Source organism: Corvus cornix, chromosome 7 (genome assembly GCF_000738735.6).
Source record: "Corvus cornix cornix isolate S_Up_H32 chromosome 7, ASM73873v5, whole genome shotgun sequence".
Classification (NCBI taxonomy): Eukaryota; Metazoa; Chordata; class Aves; order Passeriformes; family Corvidae; genus Corvus; species Corvus cornix.
This window is the reverse complement of record NC_046337.1, coordinates 31,216,181-31,235,403: the sequence shown is the minus strand read 5'-3', so window position 1 is coordinate 31,235,403 and position 19,223 is coordinate 31,216,181. Positions and strand designations below refer to the sequence as shown.

Here is a 19,223-nt window from a genome sequence, read left to right as displayed (position 1 = left end):
ACCGGAGGGAAGGGGTGCTGCTCCCCGTCCTGGATAAGGCTGTGAAGTGTGAGGGCACCAGGTGATGCAGCTGCTTTGTCGGTGAAGCGAGTGTTGCCGCGTGTAGCAATAACATCACCCGTGGTGGTTGCTGCTCAAGGTGGGGAAAGCTCGCATTGCCAAACTGCCTTCAGAGCTGAACTTCGTGCGCTGGAGCTGCATTTAGACGGCTTATTATTTTCAGCAGTAAGACTGATTTCTTAATTTCTGACCTCCCGGCTTCTCTTGATCCTTTGCACCTGCCCTCACAGCTACGGACAAACGGACAGCGAGGGGGGTGGGAGTAAGGAGCCGCTCTAATGTAACAGCCCACCGAGAGCTGCTTATCCGTCAAGGCAAATACATGGATTGAGAACTTGCACGGTTACTGTCCCAACAGTAGCTACAGACAACTGTAAGCTCAAATACAGCCTGTGTCTTCAGCATAAGAAGACTCAAAAATTGCAGCTGTGAAAATTGCCTTTTTAAAAAAAATAAAATATTAAGGCACTTGAGAATTTATGGCCGTCACGCTAGGAGTCAATAATAGAAAATTCGCTTTGATTTCAGTAACTAAGACCGTACCATGAATTTTTTTTTTTAGGCTGACACATACCAACATGAGACTGATATTGAAAAGACACGATGAACCATTGATTAAATTACAATATACAGTGCATTAGGTTGAAACGTAGCTTCATCAGCTCTTGGTGTAACAAGTTCTTAGCATTAGCTGCCTTGATTCGCATTTGTATTTAAAAGAAACAAAAATCTTAAAACCTTTTAGCAAATTTGTTTTACTGGAAGAAAAAAAAAAAAAATCCCAGCTCTCAGAAGCACTTCTCGAGAAGTCTCCAGAGGGCAACCTTGCTCTTCATTTCAAAAATGATTCAGCCCCCTGCTTATATCAGCGTCATCTGCGTTGGCATTTCTGTTGCAGTCATTCTCAGAGTATATTAAATCTGGTTGTAAAAATTTTAATCTAACTAAATAGACACACACAAAAAAAAAATACAGAACATTTCTGTATTAATGCAGTCTAGGTTTTCAGTCTTGTACAATGTGAACAAAAAGTAACTGAGAACAGGACATGAGGTGCTTTTGCAGGCACTGAGAGACTGCCTACTGCAAACTAATTAATTGCAGAATTCATTAGATGATCCTGACTATTCAAACTTTCACCTAAAGGTTATATGATAATCAATGATGCAGCTTATTAGTGTCATCTTGAGTACAGACAGCCCTATATCCTGCTTTGTACCAAGTGCCATGCGATTAAATCTAAACCAGACTAAACGATGCCAGATTATCACGGTTGCCAAACCTGAACCCTGATTTAGATACATATAAAAAAATATATTTTTGAGGATAACTCTGCAGCTCTCATCCAGGCATAACCAATTGCAGGGAGTTTGATAAGCAGATAACATTTTTGTTTCTCATTTCCTGTGACTGAAAGTCTCTACATTTCACAGAAAAATATGAAAAGAACTTTTCTGTGGGATAATCTCTTAGTTAGGGCTGTTGTGAAAATGAAGAAATGGGTGTATGGCAGCTAACCTTGGGTAAGAGCAGGTGGAGGCTGTTTGAAACCCCTGGAAATCTCCTAACAAATTCTACCTGCACATGGACAGGACATGATTACACGGGATGTTTGTTTCTGGGGGTCCAAATTAGAAGTTGGTGATCTGATTCATCTTTTACTTATGCTGATTTTAATCTGTTCTCGTCCTGTCCTCAGTGTAAACAATGGTGTAAACCCTTTGTGGTCTTCCAGCTGTATGTCTGATGCAAGACACAGGTGGGCCTACTCCTTTGTAAACAATGAAGTAACAGCAAGCTTTGTCTTGAGAAAACTACTGATTTCTCTCCACAGTGCTGACATTGATTTTATGCTTAATGTTTTCTTTAAATTCTTTCCCTTCTTTTTTTTTTTTTTTTTAGGTCATTTTCAAGAAGAAGGGCTGGTAACAAAAGAGCCATCTTCCTTGAGCCCTCATTTTTAAACATGCTGGTGATGGCTTGAATTTACCTATAGGTTTTTGGGGGGGCAGGGGATTCTTAGGTGTTAGAAAAATGCTGTTTTTTCACAGCCATTTAGCTGACTGCAATCCTGTCCAAAAAGTAACTCAGATATCATCCTGTTTTTCAGTAGTCCTCCTGCACACCCCATTTTTTTTCAGAGTGGAATATCAAAGTGCAAATGCTTTCTAAAAAGTAAATAAAAGAGTTCTCTAAGTAGAAACAGGAAAAAGAGTGAAAATAATGGAGTTGCCTGAGAATAAGCAGAATGAGATGACCTTTAACCTGGGAGTTTGTGGGTGATATTACTATTGGCAAAGAGGGCTGCACAACACTGGACCAAGCCAGGAACTGAGAGTGTGTAAGTGCAATAGCCAGAAGGATAAGCAGCGTGTAATTCCTCCCCCTGGAGAAATTTCCTGGCAGTGCATTCAGCAGGTTTGAAAAGAGAAAACAAGTTGCAGACTGTAGGAGGTCTTCAGAGTTGAGCAGATGTTTTCAGTTTTGTTTTTGGTTGGTTTTTTTGTTGTCGTTGTTTCTTTTCCAGAAAAACATATACTTTTAGAATGTGGGAGCTCTTGCTCTCAAGAAGAATTCCAAGAGCAGCTCAGCTGCATTCTGTGTGCCACCTGTACACCCCTAGTTAACCATTAATTTGTGCCTCGCATTTGCCTCTGAGAGGTCCCAGAGTAGTTGACCAAGACCAGATAATAAATGCTACAGGTACTTCATCATGCCCCATGCTGCTGTGTCCAGGCTTGCTGTAAATTCAGTCTTTTCCTCTGCTGGTCTAACAGCTGGCATCTAATTTCTCTATGTGTGGGTAGTTAAGTGCATCCTTACAGCGTGTGAAGGTTAAGGAAAAATGAGTCTGTGAAGGTTGGAGGAACAGAATGGGAAAACTTCCAGTTCATGCCTGCTAACTGGTTGTTACCGTGCTGACAAACAGTCCTCACATCGTTATTTCTCAGTCCAGATTCAGCTGACAGCCCTCTAAAACACCCCCACAGGTTACACAGGTTGAAATTTCCTCGTGCCAGCTCGGGTACCTAATAGTAAAGGCTCAGGTCTGCAGTAAGAGTCTTCCAGGGATGTCACTGAGAGCAGAAGTAGACTGAAAGTAAGCAGAAGACTAATCTGTTTCTTCACTCTCTAACAGCAGGCCAACCCAGGGAAGGACTGAAACATCTATATAATATGGAGAAACAAATTTTTGCTTTTGTCTGTAACCTGAGTAATCTCATGCAAACAGACTGCCTTCCCCGGGGCTTTTGGTCAGAGATCTTTCAGATAATGCATCCATGCAACATCTGAAATCATAGATTTGGAATGAGGGCACAGCTAATGGCATGCAGTAGTGAATTTCTCCTGTAACAAGAAAGTGTGTGTGTAAGGGAGGGGGAAAAAAAATCAACTTTTATTTTCCCCTTTTTTTTTCTTCACCAGTTAATTTCCATCTTATCAGTGGGGAACTAGAAAGTGTTTGGAAAAGGAGGAAAGCAAATCCATAATGAAGCTGATGAGTGAAGTAGTTTTCATTTTCTTTTGGCCTCAGAGAGCACCGGGGAAAGTGTAGGAGTGGCTGGGTGCTGCTGCAGATGCTGCCGTGTTGATGAGACAACGAGGAAGGATTCCAAGCGAGGTCCATCCAGCAGTGAGTTCCTCTCCTCCCACCACCCCGGCTTAGACACAGCACTCGTGCTGCAGCCACCCTGCCAGAACCCCCTGGGTTAGACGGGACCCTGGGCAAACACCCTCCTACATCTTTCTTCCCTGCTGCCACAAGCAATCTGTCACTCCTCTCCCCGAACCACCCTCCACCTACGTACAAAGCCATAACTGTAAGGAACGCCCTCTTCCCTCCTCCTTTCCCCCCCCCACGAGCCTGTTCTCCATGGGTGAAAAATGCAATCTTCCCAGAGATCTGGTCACCCCCGACTTTGGCTTTGAGACCCAAGCTGTTTGATACCTTTTAGGACTACAGCTTGGAAAGCTCTGCTTGCAGATCTATTGTGTTCGTTTTTCAATTGCATATAATTGCACATGTGCAGGTGGGAAGGGGCTATTTGCTTCCCACTCGCTTTGATACGCCTCCCTTCCTAAGAGGACCGCTTCCTTCCCTTTCTGCTCTCAGCCTCCCACGCATTTAGCAATGAGAAATGCTGCAGAAAACTGACCAGCTACCAACCCGCCCACCTGAGGAGGAGGAGCACTAGCAGCAGCAGCACATTTCTCTTGCTCTCAGCTTTTTAAACACAGTTAAAAAGAGCTGTAGCGTAGGCGGAAATAGCTGTAGGGAGTGTGTGTGGGAATGGGGCTAGAGGAAAGTGCATTTTTTCCTTGGTAGGACAGTTAACTTCTAGTGGACCAAAAAAATACCCCAAAGATATCTCACTGCTGAGGGTGTCTTTGGCTGTATAATTAGTTCTTAAGGTTGAGTTTCCCAGGTCTGGAAAGAATGAAGCAGGGAATGAAGCAAGTGATGGCAGGGAAGCTTGCCTACCAGACTTCAGGAGTCTGCTTAGCAAATTATATCTGTGTTGCATCTCGTTGTGTCATCACGTCTGTTGTTCTGCTCTCAATGTGTGTGCTTGATTCTGTGAGAGTCAGAGCTGCCTGTATGTAGGAAGAGAAAAAGGCATGTGGTTTTCACACAGTGTGGGTCCGTATTTCAAAATACTGTCCCTGTTGGACCTCTTGAAATAGCACTGTCCCAGAATATCAGTTAATTCAAGATTTACTCCGTGTGCTTCTATAAGAAATTAAAATCAAGCTTATTTGTGTTAACTGGTTGTTATTTGAGGTGCTTTGCTTGTATTACATGAAAATAGCTGTGAAACTAGTATAGGAAAACAGAACTTCCAAGACTTGTGGTATAGAGTGCAAAGTGATAGTGCTGTTTCTTAAAAAGTCTCTCTGATAGTCTCCAAGAACCAAGGGTCCTCAACAGCCGTGAGTTTCTGACTTGGTTTGATTTCACTATCTGAAATACAGATTTTACAATATGTAATCCTCATCAACGCTATCCTAACCTGAGTTAGTTGCATGCATTCTTCTCAAGTCAAAACTCTACCCATACATTGGTTTTGACTAGATTTCTCACCAGCATCAGACTTTCCATATATGTAAGTGATGCAGAATCTTCTATCAGGATGTGGTCTTTAATGATTCAGAGGTGCAATAACAGCCAAATAATGAAATTTGACTGAAAGTATTGGAGATACCTGAAAAAAATACTGTGTAGGACATGTTATTTTTTCCTAGTGAGCAGAAGCCTCAAGCCTGGGAACTGGGCTCACTGACTTCAGTGCTTTCCTCCACAGCCTATCTCCTGCAGCTCTGGAAATTTTACCTTAGAGTTGGAAGGAAAATGTAGGCATAATTTTTAGACTCAGAAACAAAGGAAGTTATGAATAAGCCTAATTAACAGATTTGCATGTGACACAACAGACAGATCAGCTGATGGACTTGTGTTAACAAGAGCCAGAGCCCTATCAATGGAGATGTAACCTTAATGGAACTAATTATCCTGGTGTTTTAAAAGTCTTATTTATGAATGGTGAATAATATTTTAAATATATCCTTCTAACCTTCCACTGAATCTTATGTAAGTCATAATTATAATCTACTGGAATTACATACCCAGCCTGAGGAGGAACAATATTCCAAATATTAAGTTCATGTCCCTTGACTGATTTACTTTAAGACATTGCAGCAGTTCCTTTGTCAGTACCATTTTGAAGCACTATTGGCCCATTTGTAATTCTACCTCATATTGGTTCAGTTAACTTTGAAGGTAGCGCTTTTCGTACCTTTTAGATCAATGAATGTACATCAGATTTTAAATGCAGATTATATGCTTATCTTGCCAACTATCATTAGCCCGAAATGTTCCTTGTATAATCTATCTATTGTGGTAGACTTATATTATTCAAGAAACAGGAGGAAAAGAAAAAGAAAAAAAAAAAAGGAATAAAACCCCCAAACATTTAGAAATATTAAGAATCTATTTTAGGAGCTCAGTCCTGTACATAAGATTCCCTATTTTGTCTGTCGTTCAGCTGGAGTGTCACACACTTTGGTCTTGAACCATCTGCTTCCTTCTCAGGGGTTGTAGTGAATGACTAGTTACCTATTTTGTTTCCATCAAAATCCTAGTGAATTAAGAACAAAAGCATTTAATGCTAATTAGTAGCTTTCTGACAGGCCAGGGAATTGATCACCTCAGATGTTTACTTCAAGAATTTGTTACTCTAAATGAAAGTGAGGCCCTTCATCAGGGCAGTTTGGCTGACAGTTTGACAGTATCTTATTAAATGGATGTGGTGTACTCAAACTTTTCCCTGTTTCTCATCTGGCAGCTCACACAAGCATTAATTTTCACTTGAAAAGATCTACATTTTGCTATAAAAGTCAATATTAAGAATATTTTTCAAAATTTCTTTTTGTTTTATTTCATCCTGGAGTACAGTGAAAACTGTTCATAAAATAATGACTTGAACATTGCCTAGGGAAAGATACCTCATTTAATGCCACAAATGATGCAAAGGACAGCAGAGCAGATTGGAGAACTTAAAAATGAGGGGGAAAATAGGTCAGTAGAATAAACAGAGGCCTTTAAACTATTAAATAAGCATATATCACTCACTGCTGCAGATATATTCTGTTCAAAGTAGAAATTATTAGCATCCAGTATGAGGTAATCATGAGTTTCAATGCAACTCAATTTATCAGCTCTGTGTATAATGATTAACCTGGCAGAAGGATGTGTAGCATGTCAGAAGGGGAAGTGTTTGTTTTGATTTTTTTTGTTTTTTTCAGGAAAGAAATATGGTCACCCTGGATCATAAACAAACTTGCAATGGCAGTGACAGGGACAGTACTCGGTTCCTTGAGCACTTATTGAGTGGATAGGCTTCCCTAGGGATATACTGCTCAGTGAAGAAAGGCAGTGGCAGCTGTGGCAAGGCACAACATAGATTTAAATTGTTCCAAAGGCAATCCATGGTCTCTAGTATCACTAGCTCCTCTCTGTAATCTCAGTCTTGCATCTGCTCCATGGATTTCGTGATGCCACTGGTTCTCCTGTCCAGACCCAGACAGTCCATCTCTCTGTGTCTCTGCAATAGCATGCTGGGGCAGAGCTTCATGCTGCTAAGTACCCTGTATGGGAATATATATAATTATTTCAGAAATAACATGGAACTCAAGGTGATTGAGTCATACTTTGACACACCTCTGTCTGCCAAGAAAAATGCAGGCACTCCCTTACAGAGCAGTTGCTAAGAGCACTTCTTCAGGCTCTAGGAGAGAGAAGATGCTTTATTGTACAGTTAACTGCAGGAGTTAACAGCAGGGTTTCAGTCTGGGACTTGTCAAAAAATTAAAGCATGTAATTAAAGGCTGGGCTTCTGCCTAAGAGATGTTGCACCATGTAGAATTAGTCTGGGACATTATTCTGTAAATTTAAGACACTGTGAAAAGTGATTTTATTGGCATTTGTAGCCTAAAAAAATAAAGAAGAGAAAGTTCTGGTCAGCACTAAGAACAAACATCTTTTGTTTGTTTTATGCTAAATTTAAATAAAAGAAAGCAGAGACTATGTAAAAAAAAAAAAAAAGGAAAGAGAGAGAAATTCTTTTTAATTTTGAAATGTTAATGGATTTTTTTTTCCCCATGACTGAGCAGGAGAATCATGAAACACATTTGATCTGTGCATTCCCTTTCCTGTGTCACCACTAGCATCCCTTAGCTTTTGTGAGCCTTTTGGAACATTCACCATTGACCAGTTACCATCCTAGTAAGAGACAGCTGAATTTTGCAGGTACAGCTCTCTGACATCTGAATTACAACAGCAACATACAATTTTCAGCATATTTCAAATAGTCAGAAGAAGCAGGCAATGAGAAAAAACTTTGTGGCTTTTTCACTCTTCTATTTTAGTTTTCACTTCTATGAAGTAAAGAAAGTAATCTGTTTCATTGTAGTATCAACATTAACCTTTTAGTTGAAACAGTAGGACACCATACAATGGTGATAACAAATGGCATCTTGTCATTGCTCCTATTAGTGAGCTAAAAAATAGTTTATGTTTGCAGTGCATGTACCAGAAAAAGCCACATAGCACAATGGCCCATGATTATGGGATCTAGAGGAAGAAGGTTCAGATGCTTTGAATTTCTGTGTTGCTTTACAAGTCAACACATGGAATATATTCTCCAGTTATTTCTTAAAGAAAACTGTTCTGTGAACTGTTATAAACTGATATTTAAAAGGGTCTTCTCTATGTTACAAGGGATGCATGCTTTTTCTTTCCAAGCAAAGTTTGGAAAGAAATAGTTTGACCATTGCTTCACACGTGAGCCTGTAACTCTGCCACCTGTCAGCCGATACCCAGTTCCGCAGAAGGAAATGAGCCTATTTTTTTAGCACAGGATAAACAAATCCTCCATGTATTAAAATGCACTCACTCAGCCACACTCCTTTCCCCAGGAGTCTTTCAATTTATCTTTTCTTCTGAGGAAATTTCCCACCTATCTAAGAGTTTCCCACCTTCTTTACTTTTTAAGTAAAAAAAGCCTAGTATTTATATTTACAGAAGTAAGAAGCCCCAAACTCTGTCATGTTCTCCAGTATGTCATTTCAGGAGGCTGTAGGGTATTTGCAATCATCTGTCTGTTTCCCAGGAACTCATTTGCTTTTGTTAGTTATTCACAGTCAGTCTTGATCAGTCAGTCAAGCATCAGTCTTGATGCTTGTAGGTACCATAATTACTCACCACAGAATGACTGCAACAACGAGTTGTGACTTTGTCACTGCATAGTAACAACCAGAGCAGTTCTCTCCGGAATATGTGCGCTAATTCTGGAAGGTGAAGGAAAGCATTCTCCCTTCAAGATGGGACTTCAACACCTGGTACCTTGTTGCCAAAGACTGCAGTGACCCCCACTGTGTAACCTTCGCTTTTCCTGTTTAAGAGGAGGAACTGTTGCAGATCTGTTACAATCTTTCACACCTATCTAGTATGTAGAACGTGAGCACTATATACTTCTCGCAGAAAAAAAGCTATAGCTCTGATATGTTTTAAAAGAGCTTTAGCTCAGGAAGTAGCCAAATTGAAACTGTAGTTCAGTTCACTTTCTGTCTCCCTTTCCAGGATAGGCCTGGGTTAATTAGTAACCACCCTTCCAATATCCATTTCCTCCTCTTGCACTTTTTCTATATAAACTGTGTACATTTGTTCAGCCACTGCTGTTGCAGGATCACCCCACCCTGCTCAAGTCCAAAGGTTTACCAGTTTTGTTTAGCTTATAAATCTAAAGATGAGTAAGATAAGACAGGTTTTGTAGACTAATTACTGCAATCTATTTTAGTGATACTGCACTGACTTAAAATTTGGTGCTGTTGCGTCAAAATTTAAAATATATTGCAGTTTGAAGTCTTCGAAATTCTTTTCCAGTATTACTATTTGGAATGGTAGTTTGTGCTTAAGTTACTAATTTAGAAAGTGAGACATACGAGGTAGACAGACAACCTATGTGTCATGTACATTAGTGTCTATCCACATTTTCATTGTTGCCAATGAAAATTATAAATAACACAGTTTACTGGAGAACTTTCAAAATTAGAAGTCTTACTTCTGAGAGTGCTGTCTGAAGGGGTTTTAGGCATCAGGAGGGCTGATTCACGATCGTACTCCATAGTGTTTAGTTTAATTGTTTAACTTTTTTATTCCACTTCAACCTGAACACCAAAACCCCCCTACAGTTCAGAGCTGATGGCATTTGCTCTCTCTGTAGTTATATTATTCAGCACACATGCCACAAAGAAAGAAGAAACTGAGACCTCAGGCTTTCCTTAACATTCCCCGCTGTTCCTGCTGTCAGTGGCCAAGGCTATGGAAGACACGAGGAACATTTGACTACTGCTTTTCTGACTTAGATATAGCTGATGACAAGGAGGGACCAGCTGCTGATAGCTTGCTCTGGCTTCTTCTGTCACCCATGTAGGAAATGCTGCTGCTTTAAATACATTAGAATGGCTCTGCCATTCTGGAATAGGAAAAATTCTTTCCCAACTGAGCACATCTGTAAACTATTTTTGAGGCAAAATATGAGGATTAGTAACACTTACTACATGGTGGCCCAGGGAACTGGAGTGCTCATGAAACCACCACTGGCCCAAAGGGGAGCTGCAAAACCCTGAAATGTTTAATTACAAGAATGCAAGATATTTTGAAAAACTGAAGGGAAAATAAATTGTCATACAAAATTTTTGAGAACTATTAATTTATTGTTATTCTAGTATCTTTTCGTTGTTCCCTAGAAGATTACAGGTCTTGGAAACAAAAAATCCAGTAACATGGGGATTTCTCTTCTGTGCATGTTCCTTTGCTGGCACTTGACAAACGTTTAGCATCCTCAGTCTCTTTGCAAGTTTTGGACAGGTCTCCTCATAGCTTCATTTGATGTTTCATATTCCATGTATGAGAAGAAAGAGTAAATGAACTTGCTTTCTCCAATTCAGGACTTTTTAGATCTGCTTTATCCCTGCTAATTAGCCTCTTTTCCTGACTGGTGAATACTAGGCTGTTCCAGGCAGAGAATTCAGTCCAAGCATCCTTCTTAGAACCTTTTCTAACACTATCATATTCTTTTTGAAAGGAGGAGGACATCCCAATTTTTTTCCTGTAATTCTTGCAAAATCTATGTCTGAATTTCTCTACATGTGAAAAAAAAAATCCATATATAATGCTAAAATAGAATTATTTCTAACTTTCCAATTGGTTTTGCACATATAATTTCTTTTTTCCTCCCTCATAGGTGCTTTGACAGTTTTGAACCTTCTGGTAATAAACAGTTAACAGCATGCTGTAGCAATACAAGAAATGCTCAGGGAGCGAGGTTGTGCATCCTAAAAGCAGATAAAATTGTCCAACTCTGCAGGCAACAGGCCTTTACTGAACTATTTATAGAGCTATTTATAGGGGAAGAGAGGGGAAAGAAGAAAAGGAATTAGTAAATGACTTTAAAAAGCACAGGTACTTAGAATTCATAGTGGATGTGCTGATTTAGGAAGTCAGGAGATATGACAGAGAAAAAAGGTAAGGAATGTTAATAGTGTTACATAGACAAAGACTATTTTTTTCTACTTTTGTCACCTTCCTGTGTTTTGAATTTTTTTTTCTTTTCCCACCCAGCCATTTCAAAGGCATATCCTTGCCATGACGCATCAATTTTCTGTCTACTTGAGGTTTAGAAATAGCTGAGCTGTTATAAATAGATCACAATCTGCAAGAGACTAAGACAATGGAAATACTGTAAAAGCTTCACTGAAAAATTTAGAGGTGGATTGAGATTCCGGCTGTCTCCTAGAGTAGAAGTGCTCAGTTTGAAATGCTTTATTAACCACTGCAGAGGAAGCCGTGCTCTTTGTGCAGTAGGGGGGAACAGCCAGGTGGAATCAGGTGGTGCTTTTGGTCATGGTGCCAAGCAGAGAGCGACGTCCAGCCCCGTCCCTGGGAGGTCTCAGCTCAATGATGTGAGAAGGAGGCACTTTGCTGTTCCTTACTGCAAAGCTAAAACACAAGAGGCAGTTACACTTTTATACACTGTAGAGACACTAAATCAGAATGTATCACTTTTACACCACAATTTTTCTGGCAGTACTTGTGTACTCTGACTTGATAGCATTCGTCAAGTTTGCTCCCTTTTTCCGCTTTGCCTCCAAAACACCTTCAATTTAGTGAGGTGTTGTAGCATATGGTTGAAAGCTCGACCTTGTCTAATAAGGCAGTGAAAAAATCAAAACTGAGAAACAGTTGAATATCCCTTTGTTTCTGTTTGAGTAATTCCTTTGTAAGGTCGTTTAGATCCTGCCAACACTTCCAAACAGACTTCAGGAGAACGAGGAGTTGTCCTGCACTGAAACCTGATACCTGGGAGTGGTGTTATTCCCCCAGCCATATATGTATAGCTGAGGTCCATTTTCTTATACCTGATTATATAATTCTGTTAGAGACTGAGAAAGGTGTGGATAAAATAAGACATTAAATGGAAGGAACAAACTTTCTCAAAGACATGTTTCTGCCTTAAAGAGGAGCTGCTTCCTGAAACCAGGCTATATCACAGTAGCTATATCATGGCTTAACATAAGCTATCCATTCTCAATCCTTGTCAAACACAATATCATACCACTAATGTAGGACCTGATCTTTGCCTGAAGCCTGTCCCCAGTTGTTGTAATAGAACTTTAGCCAGTACACACTGCAGAATCAGGTCCTTCAAAACTAAATTAGCATTCTGTTGAAAACTAAACATATGTTGGTTTTTTTCACTGTCGATAACTTTGTTTCCAGGTTTGGAAGAGAAACTTCCTGTGGAAGAATCCAATGAATTTATTAATGAGCTCTGTAAGTACGTAACTATTAATATCTTCTGAGATTTTGTTTGTCTTATTTTTATCTTCAAGTTCAGACTCTGAAATAAACAGATGTTCTGAAGCTTTCCACTGAGAATACTACAATATGCTGTCTTAGATACATTGTGATAACTGGGATATTGTAGGAAACAAGTAAATAGCTGTGTACAATATTTCTGAAACAATTTGTACCTTTATATGAAGTAAAGTACTTTATCTCACATTGCACTGATAACCCTAAAAAGAAAATATCTAAAATATTTCTTGCATGTTATTAAAGATTTTTTCTTTCCAACCAGAAAAGAGAATACAAAAATTGAAAAAAATACATAACTTTGTCCTCTAATACTATCAGAGAACATTGAATCTGCTATTACTATTCCATGGCATGACTGGCAACATAGTTTACCTGTCCTAAGCACATTTTCAATAGCTGAGTCCTTCAATTTGTCAAAGAAATTTCTATTTATTTCACAGTCAGGTTTGATCAGAGATATTGTTTCAAGTCCCAGTGTAATTGAAGTCTGTGGCAATCCTCCTACTGACTTAAGTACTCAGGTCCTTTTTTCTTTACAGTGAGGATATCCTTTCAAGAGTTGGAGAAGGGCATCAGTAAATTGCTCAATGTTTTCACATTTTGAGGGGAAGGAACTGTTTGAAATTCACCTAGAAACTAAATTCAACTACCAGTATCACTTGGATGTTCTCCTATTTACCAAGAAATTAAGAGCTCAACCCATCAGTTTGTTGGAGGTCCTGAGAGGAAATACGGACTAAAAAGATCAGTATGCTTTCTGGGGAAAGAAGCTAGAGGATTTGGCTAACTGTGACTGCCTTCTGTATGGAAAGTGACATTTACTGCTTTTATTTATAACGAGGCAAATTCAGCTCTAGAGAGAGTTAGATGTGAGGCCTCTGAAGTCAGCAGCTAGCCTTGGTCCGAATGTGGTTCAATGTGTTCCTCAGTACAAAAGATTATTTCACTGCTTATGTCACTTAAACTTACAGGTACTGAACAAAAATGCATTAGTCTTGGTTTAGGTTGACAAATCTTCTACATTGTAGAAGATCTGAATTTAACCAGGGAGATAAGACTATATGACTGCACTTGCATCTGATTAAAACAAACAAAAACCAGTTCAGGTGAAAAGTGGTCTGAGTTATCACCTTTTTTTTTTTTTTGCCATATAAATTGTGAGAGCTAGTCCTTGTATTAAAAGGGAAGAATATTTAGTGCTGTATGAAATCAAAAGTCCTTTTTTTTAATAGTCTTTCAATATGTAGAATATGGAACCTCAAAATTACTTTTGGTGAGGGAATATTTTGCCCTGCAGTAGTATGGCATTTCCTTTACAAGCTATTGTCAGAAATTTAATTTTTTTAAAAGCTGAGAACTCAAATTCCCATTGACCTCAAGTCATTGACTAGTAATTAGGAAAGCTGGGATATCTGACCCTATATGAATTTCTTTTGTGGATGTAAAGGACAATAATAGTAAAGAATTTCCTACTTGAATGCTGGTATTTGCTCAACCCCTTGCTCTCAGAGGGGACAGAAAGAAGTTCTTAGGGATCAGAGAGAAGTGGTCAGTTTGCTGTCCTTGGTCACATACCTGCAATCATCAAACACATGAGGCTCAGCAGGTACTTGGTACGCTCAGAGAACAGCATAAAAAACATAAATTTGTGTTACTAAAATAATGTAGAAGTACAGACTCATTGTGCAGGACATAGTGGGCAGAGGAGGTGGGAGGATAAGTCATATTTTTAAGTGCTTTGCCTGCCCTACTCATTTTGCATTTTAATTTTAACATTTCTAGTGCTTATTTAGAATAAGATGTATGAGCCTGTGGGAGCTGTCTTTTGAAGTTTTACAAGTTGGATTTTTTCTGGGGACCCCAGAGGGTCTAAGTGGACTCATCTCTAAGCTCTGGCCAGTTAAGCTTTCTTCCCTCTGTGAAGACAGGCCAACGCAGAATTCATTGCAGGTTCAGTGGATAAATTGCATAAATTGTCTCTAGTTCCTGCCTGGACTACAGGGTCAGCAGTGCTTTGCACACTTCCCAGTCTGGAGGGTCAAGGACATCATATTTTTGTGTGTCATGGAGTCAGTGTTGTCCGCAGCCCAACTTAAACATTTACACTACGGACACCAAAACCAATGAAGCTGTTATTTCCTATGGGTTTGTGTATTTGCATTTTTAAAATGCACTCCCTTGTGTCACCACTTTAAATGCCTCACCTGTTCCCCCTCCATTTTTTCCAGTTCCCTCCTCTATTCTCTTACCTGCACCCAAGTTCTGCACTACTGCTCAGGCACAAAAAGTGATTCACTGGACAAATGGACACTAGATGCTGTGGAATTCCTGCCCTGGACTTTCCTCCCACGGAGGGCACTGTCTTGCCTTTCTTTTCTGCACCAGCCACTGATGTCCACACTACATTGTAGGAATTTAATATTTGTGCCCATCAAATTTAATATCTGCCAGTGGGTTCAAAGGTCTTGAGGTGAGGAAAGGTTGAATACTGTGTCAGCAGACACCATGCAAAGACAAATCTGAATTTAAGGGAAAAAAAGAAAAGCCTATCCAGTAGGGAAAAAATTGGTGTATACACACACAGTAAAGATAGTCACAGCATACACAGTTTCTGTCTTTGGTTTTGTGCATTGCTGTCCCTTTGCTAATGAATGTAATGCTTCTAAAAGTGTTAGATTAAAATTCAGAGGAAGAGAATACTCTGCTTCCCTGCCAAACGGGACAGACCACTGCACTGGTTGTCTTGCTGGCTGTGAATGTTTTGCCCTTGGTTACCATTAACATTGCCGCAGCTGTGTATGATTTGCTGATTCACTTGGTGACTGTTTCTCAGTTCCTCTGCTGGGATTTTTCCCTAACTGGTAACATAAGTGCTTTTAGTCTTTGAAGAAGTAAGGAAAAGTCACACTGTTCCTCATACTGACTTAAAGTCCTCCCAGATTTACCCTGGGATATGTACAAACTGTTGTGCTGTAAAGAACCTCAAGAGGAAGATATGAATGTCATAGTTGTCTTAATGCAGTGTCTCTCCTACTAGCAAAGGATTGACTAAAAAAAAAGTAGTTTTCATGTTATCCAAAATATATTAAAGGTCTCGTGAACAGGAAAGCTTTTCTCTTGACTTCATTGTATTCTGGAGCAAGTCCTAGCAGCATAAATCTCACCTTCAATTTATCTTTCTAATCTGACTGATGTAAATGATGCCTTTTTTTTTTTTTTTTTCTTTTGGCTCAGAGTTAAAAGCTGCAAAAGGACAGAATATTTTGTATCAGCCAGAAATTCTTGATTTCAAAGTACAGTTCCAGCTTATTAAAGAAACCATTAAGTTTTTCTAAACATGAAAATTTAAGCTCCTAGAAACCATATTTGCTTTATTTCCCCTCTAACTTAATGAACAAATGATGGAGTCAGCTGACACCACCTTGTCCTTTTCAAGTAAAGTCGACTATGCTTAGCTGTGTGCAGTCCTAGCAGGTAGTTGTAATTAATTTTGTTTATTTTAATTTTAAAAGATAACTACTTTGCTTTAATTTTTCAGTTTATTTGGTGCTTTCTTTTAGACGTTAAAGTTGCTTATTTGTTTTTTAAGCCATTAAGCATTTGTAACTATTTTTGGCAAGCATTCTCACCATTATATATGGTAAAGTTGTATGGGGAACACAAATCAAAATCTTTATAAAGTAACATATGCATTGAACCAAAATCCCACAGAAGCCCATAGGCATGGATAAGTTAACCCAGGTGTGTGTTTATAGTACAGAGGTTTTTATATGCATGTTTATGTATGATTTATATTCATTTATATATATATATTCATATATATATATATATAAAGCATTAATTCTGATTTTTCTAATATCCAGTGGTCATGTACATATTTATTAGTGTCACTCTATTAGTGTTCTGGTTTGGCCAAACTTAGAAATATCTTCTCTGAGAGAAGGCAGGTTACAGTCATCCCCCCCCCCCCCCCCGGGTTTGGGAAAAAATAAATTTTCCTCAAAGGAAAGTGAGAGAGATAAAAACTATTTATTTAACAAACACACAGGAAAAGGATAATAATGCTAAATGATAAAACCACTTGGTCTGCGGAGAGAAACCTGGGAAAATTTCAGAGTCCTTCTGTAGATCTCTCTCTCTCCCTCCTTGGAGCTGGGATGGGGTGGTGGGCCCACCTCCAGGGTCAAGGCCTCAGTGAAAATTCCTCCCAATGTATTCTGATGTTGAAACTGTCCAGCAAAGTCCCAGGAAAAACAAAAGTTCAACTCTCCGTCTCTCTCCGGAGAAAGAAAAAGGAGCTGAAAAACTGGCCGAAAGCAAGCAGGGTGCTTTCCCCACTCTCGCTCTGCTGCCACAGCTGAAAAAAAAGTCTCTGTCAATGTATGACCTTGAACAAGCTGCAAACTGCTTTGAAGAAGTTTGCTCAGGTTTTTCTCCCCCCTCTCAGGCTCAGTTTAAAGGCACAGAAAGGCACAAGATTAATTTCTGGCCATGGGGCAGTGATAGGGGATACACATCACAAAGTCACCCCAAGACAATTAGCTAAGAGAAAAAGATTGTTTTTTGGTATATCACATTTATATATCACATTTTACTGTCATTCAGAGCTTGAGGTTTTTGAAGAAGAGGTATTTCAATTAATTTGAATGGATTTTAATTCTGACTCAGCTTTTTAGTTGCTATTTCATACTAGCAAGTATTTTTTAAAAAAGCTTTATACTTCAAGCAACTTACAGCTACATTTCCTTTCCTCTGAAGACTGCTTTGACTAGAAATATTTGCAATAAAGATACATTAGGACAGGTTGTGAGCAGGGCAGCAGTTTCTCCATTTTTCCTAATCCTTGTTTTAATAGATGAAAGAACTCTCTGAGAAAGTGTAGTAATTTGTAACAGGCTGTAATCCAGATGTTTATACACAGCCTTGCTGAAAGAAATAACCATGCAGAGCCCTACTATGTTCAGTTCTGCCCAGGCTAAAGTAGCTTGTCAGGCTGGAATAATGCTGTTCTGTGCTCAGGCTTCTCACAGTGCTCACCTCACCACACTCAGTTGGGGATGGATTGGGCTTTTAAACACGGTAAGAAACTATTTATATATATATATGTATAAAAACACTGTACATCACTCTTTATTAGTTGTATTCTATACTCTGGTCCTCAACTGTAACTTCTTGTTCACATACCAGGTTATGCAGCCTACAAAGAAATGTTATGTATTTGGTCTTAATTCCTCTATTCAGAGAGCATTTAAAAAAATATTTAATTTTTAAAAAATTTTATTTAGTAAATGTCCCTGGCACTTCTGAAACCAAGTAGAAGGAAAGGGGATGATCACAATCCAAGTCCTTAAAAACATGGCTACAAGAAAAGGAAAAACACAGCTCCAAGCGAGGCTGCAGAAGATGGTCACATTCTTAGTGTGGTGGGCAACAGTGAGTTATCAGAGTCTAGAGAAAAACTGCTTTTAAGGCTCCACTAAATGTAGTCTGTGACTACAAAGATCTGCTTTTTAGTTGTCAAACAGTGACTTGCAAATTATTTGAATTACTTGTTGTCCCTAAAAGCTTCTATAGTAATTTGCCAAAAGAGTCTCCATCAAAATTAAATAATTTTGTTTGGAGCTTAGATCTGGTTTATTACAGTAACATTTTGTAATAAAACCCCCACTACATGAGCTGACAATTGTCTGTCTCTGAATTCTGCTAGATTATCAGAGGCATGCACTCCTAGTCTCAGACGTGGTTTCTCTTTGTGGTTAATTAGCCGTGGGGGAGATTCTGAGAGATGGCAAGTTCTAAAAATCCTTCCAGAGACAGATGATAAACAAGCCTTCTCCTGCCCCAGGTAATTTTTGTCAGCTTTTGTCTCCTACCTCCTTCAGGAGAAGCCTTTACTGTAGAGGTAGGCAGGATTTTAATGGGACGGTGTCCTCAATGGCGGGTGTATCCACATACAGAGACCGTGCCCCATTGGTATGTCATTGTGGCAGGAGAACAACCTGCAGAGAGCATTGCCTTCCCTGCTGGCTGAAGTCCCTTTCACTTTGGTGAGAACTCAAATTAAATGGGTCAAATGCCTGCCATGCCTCGGTTCCCGTTCGTCTGCCTCAATCACGCAAACTTGTCATTTTTTCTCGATTTCTTCCCTTGGGAAAATAATGCAAACTATGTTTTATTCTTTAAAAAAAAAGGGAGATCCTCCCTCAGAAAAGGGAGATGCAAAATAAGATGCAAGTAGTAATGTGTTTGTTCTGTAGTATCCCAGTTAACGATGTCTGCAGTCAGGTCACTGACCTGGGCAGAAGCTGCCGTGCTGTGCCACTGGAAGGGATGGCCAGTGGAGCCCACTCTATTGACCTGCTTGGACTAGGGCCCAATGTAAACTCTTGTGTAAAGAACACCATCATTTGAGCTTAATCCTTAAACAGCCTCAGGGCCTCCTGTTCAGTTCAGGGCTGATAACCCCTCCAGATCTCTGGCTGGCCTTTCACTTCGTGACTGTTCCCCTTATTTAGTTTAACACCACTGATGTTTTGATATTGCAGCACGACTCAGCTGTTGCTCAGGAGTTACCCTTCCTCCCTGCCTTTTTCTGCCTCAATAATTAGTGGGGGAGAAGTTTATGTTGTTGTTTTAAACATTTAAGTAATTTTATTTGTGTGCAAGTCTAAAGCCAGTGTTACCGAAGAGGGGATGCCAGTAGCTGTGAAAGGCACTACAGTAAATA

The 19,223-nt window shown here is 39.5% G+C and overlaps 1 protein-coding gene and 1 long non-coding RNA gene across 2 annotated transcripts in view; one reads left to right on the top strand and one right to left on the bottom strand.

Annotated features, from left to right (window-relative positions):
- Positions 1–136, bottom strand: part of HIBCH (3-hydroxyisobutyryl-CoA hydrolase) — a 40,186-nt gene extending 40,050 nt beyond the window's left edge. The window contains exon 1 of the mRNA XM_010406514.4: positions 3–136. Within this exon, the coding sequence (XP_010404816.2) occupies positions 3–115 (113 nt within the window). The 5' untranslated portion in view covers positions 116–136. The remainder of the gene's footprint in view (positions 1–2) is intronic.
- LOC120410279 lies at positions 137–16,227 on the top strand. Its single transcript, XR_005602322.1, has 4 exons — positions 137–225; positions 3,596–3,694; positions 12,398–12,451; positions 14,725–16,227. It is a non-coding gene; the product is annotated as an uncharacterized LOC120410279 (long non-coding RNA).
- The last annotated feature ends 2,996 nt before the right edge of the window (positions 16,228–19,223 follow it).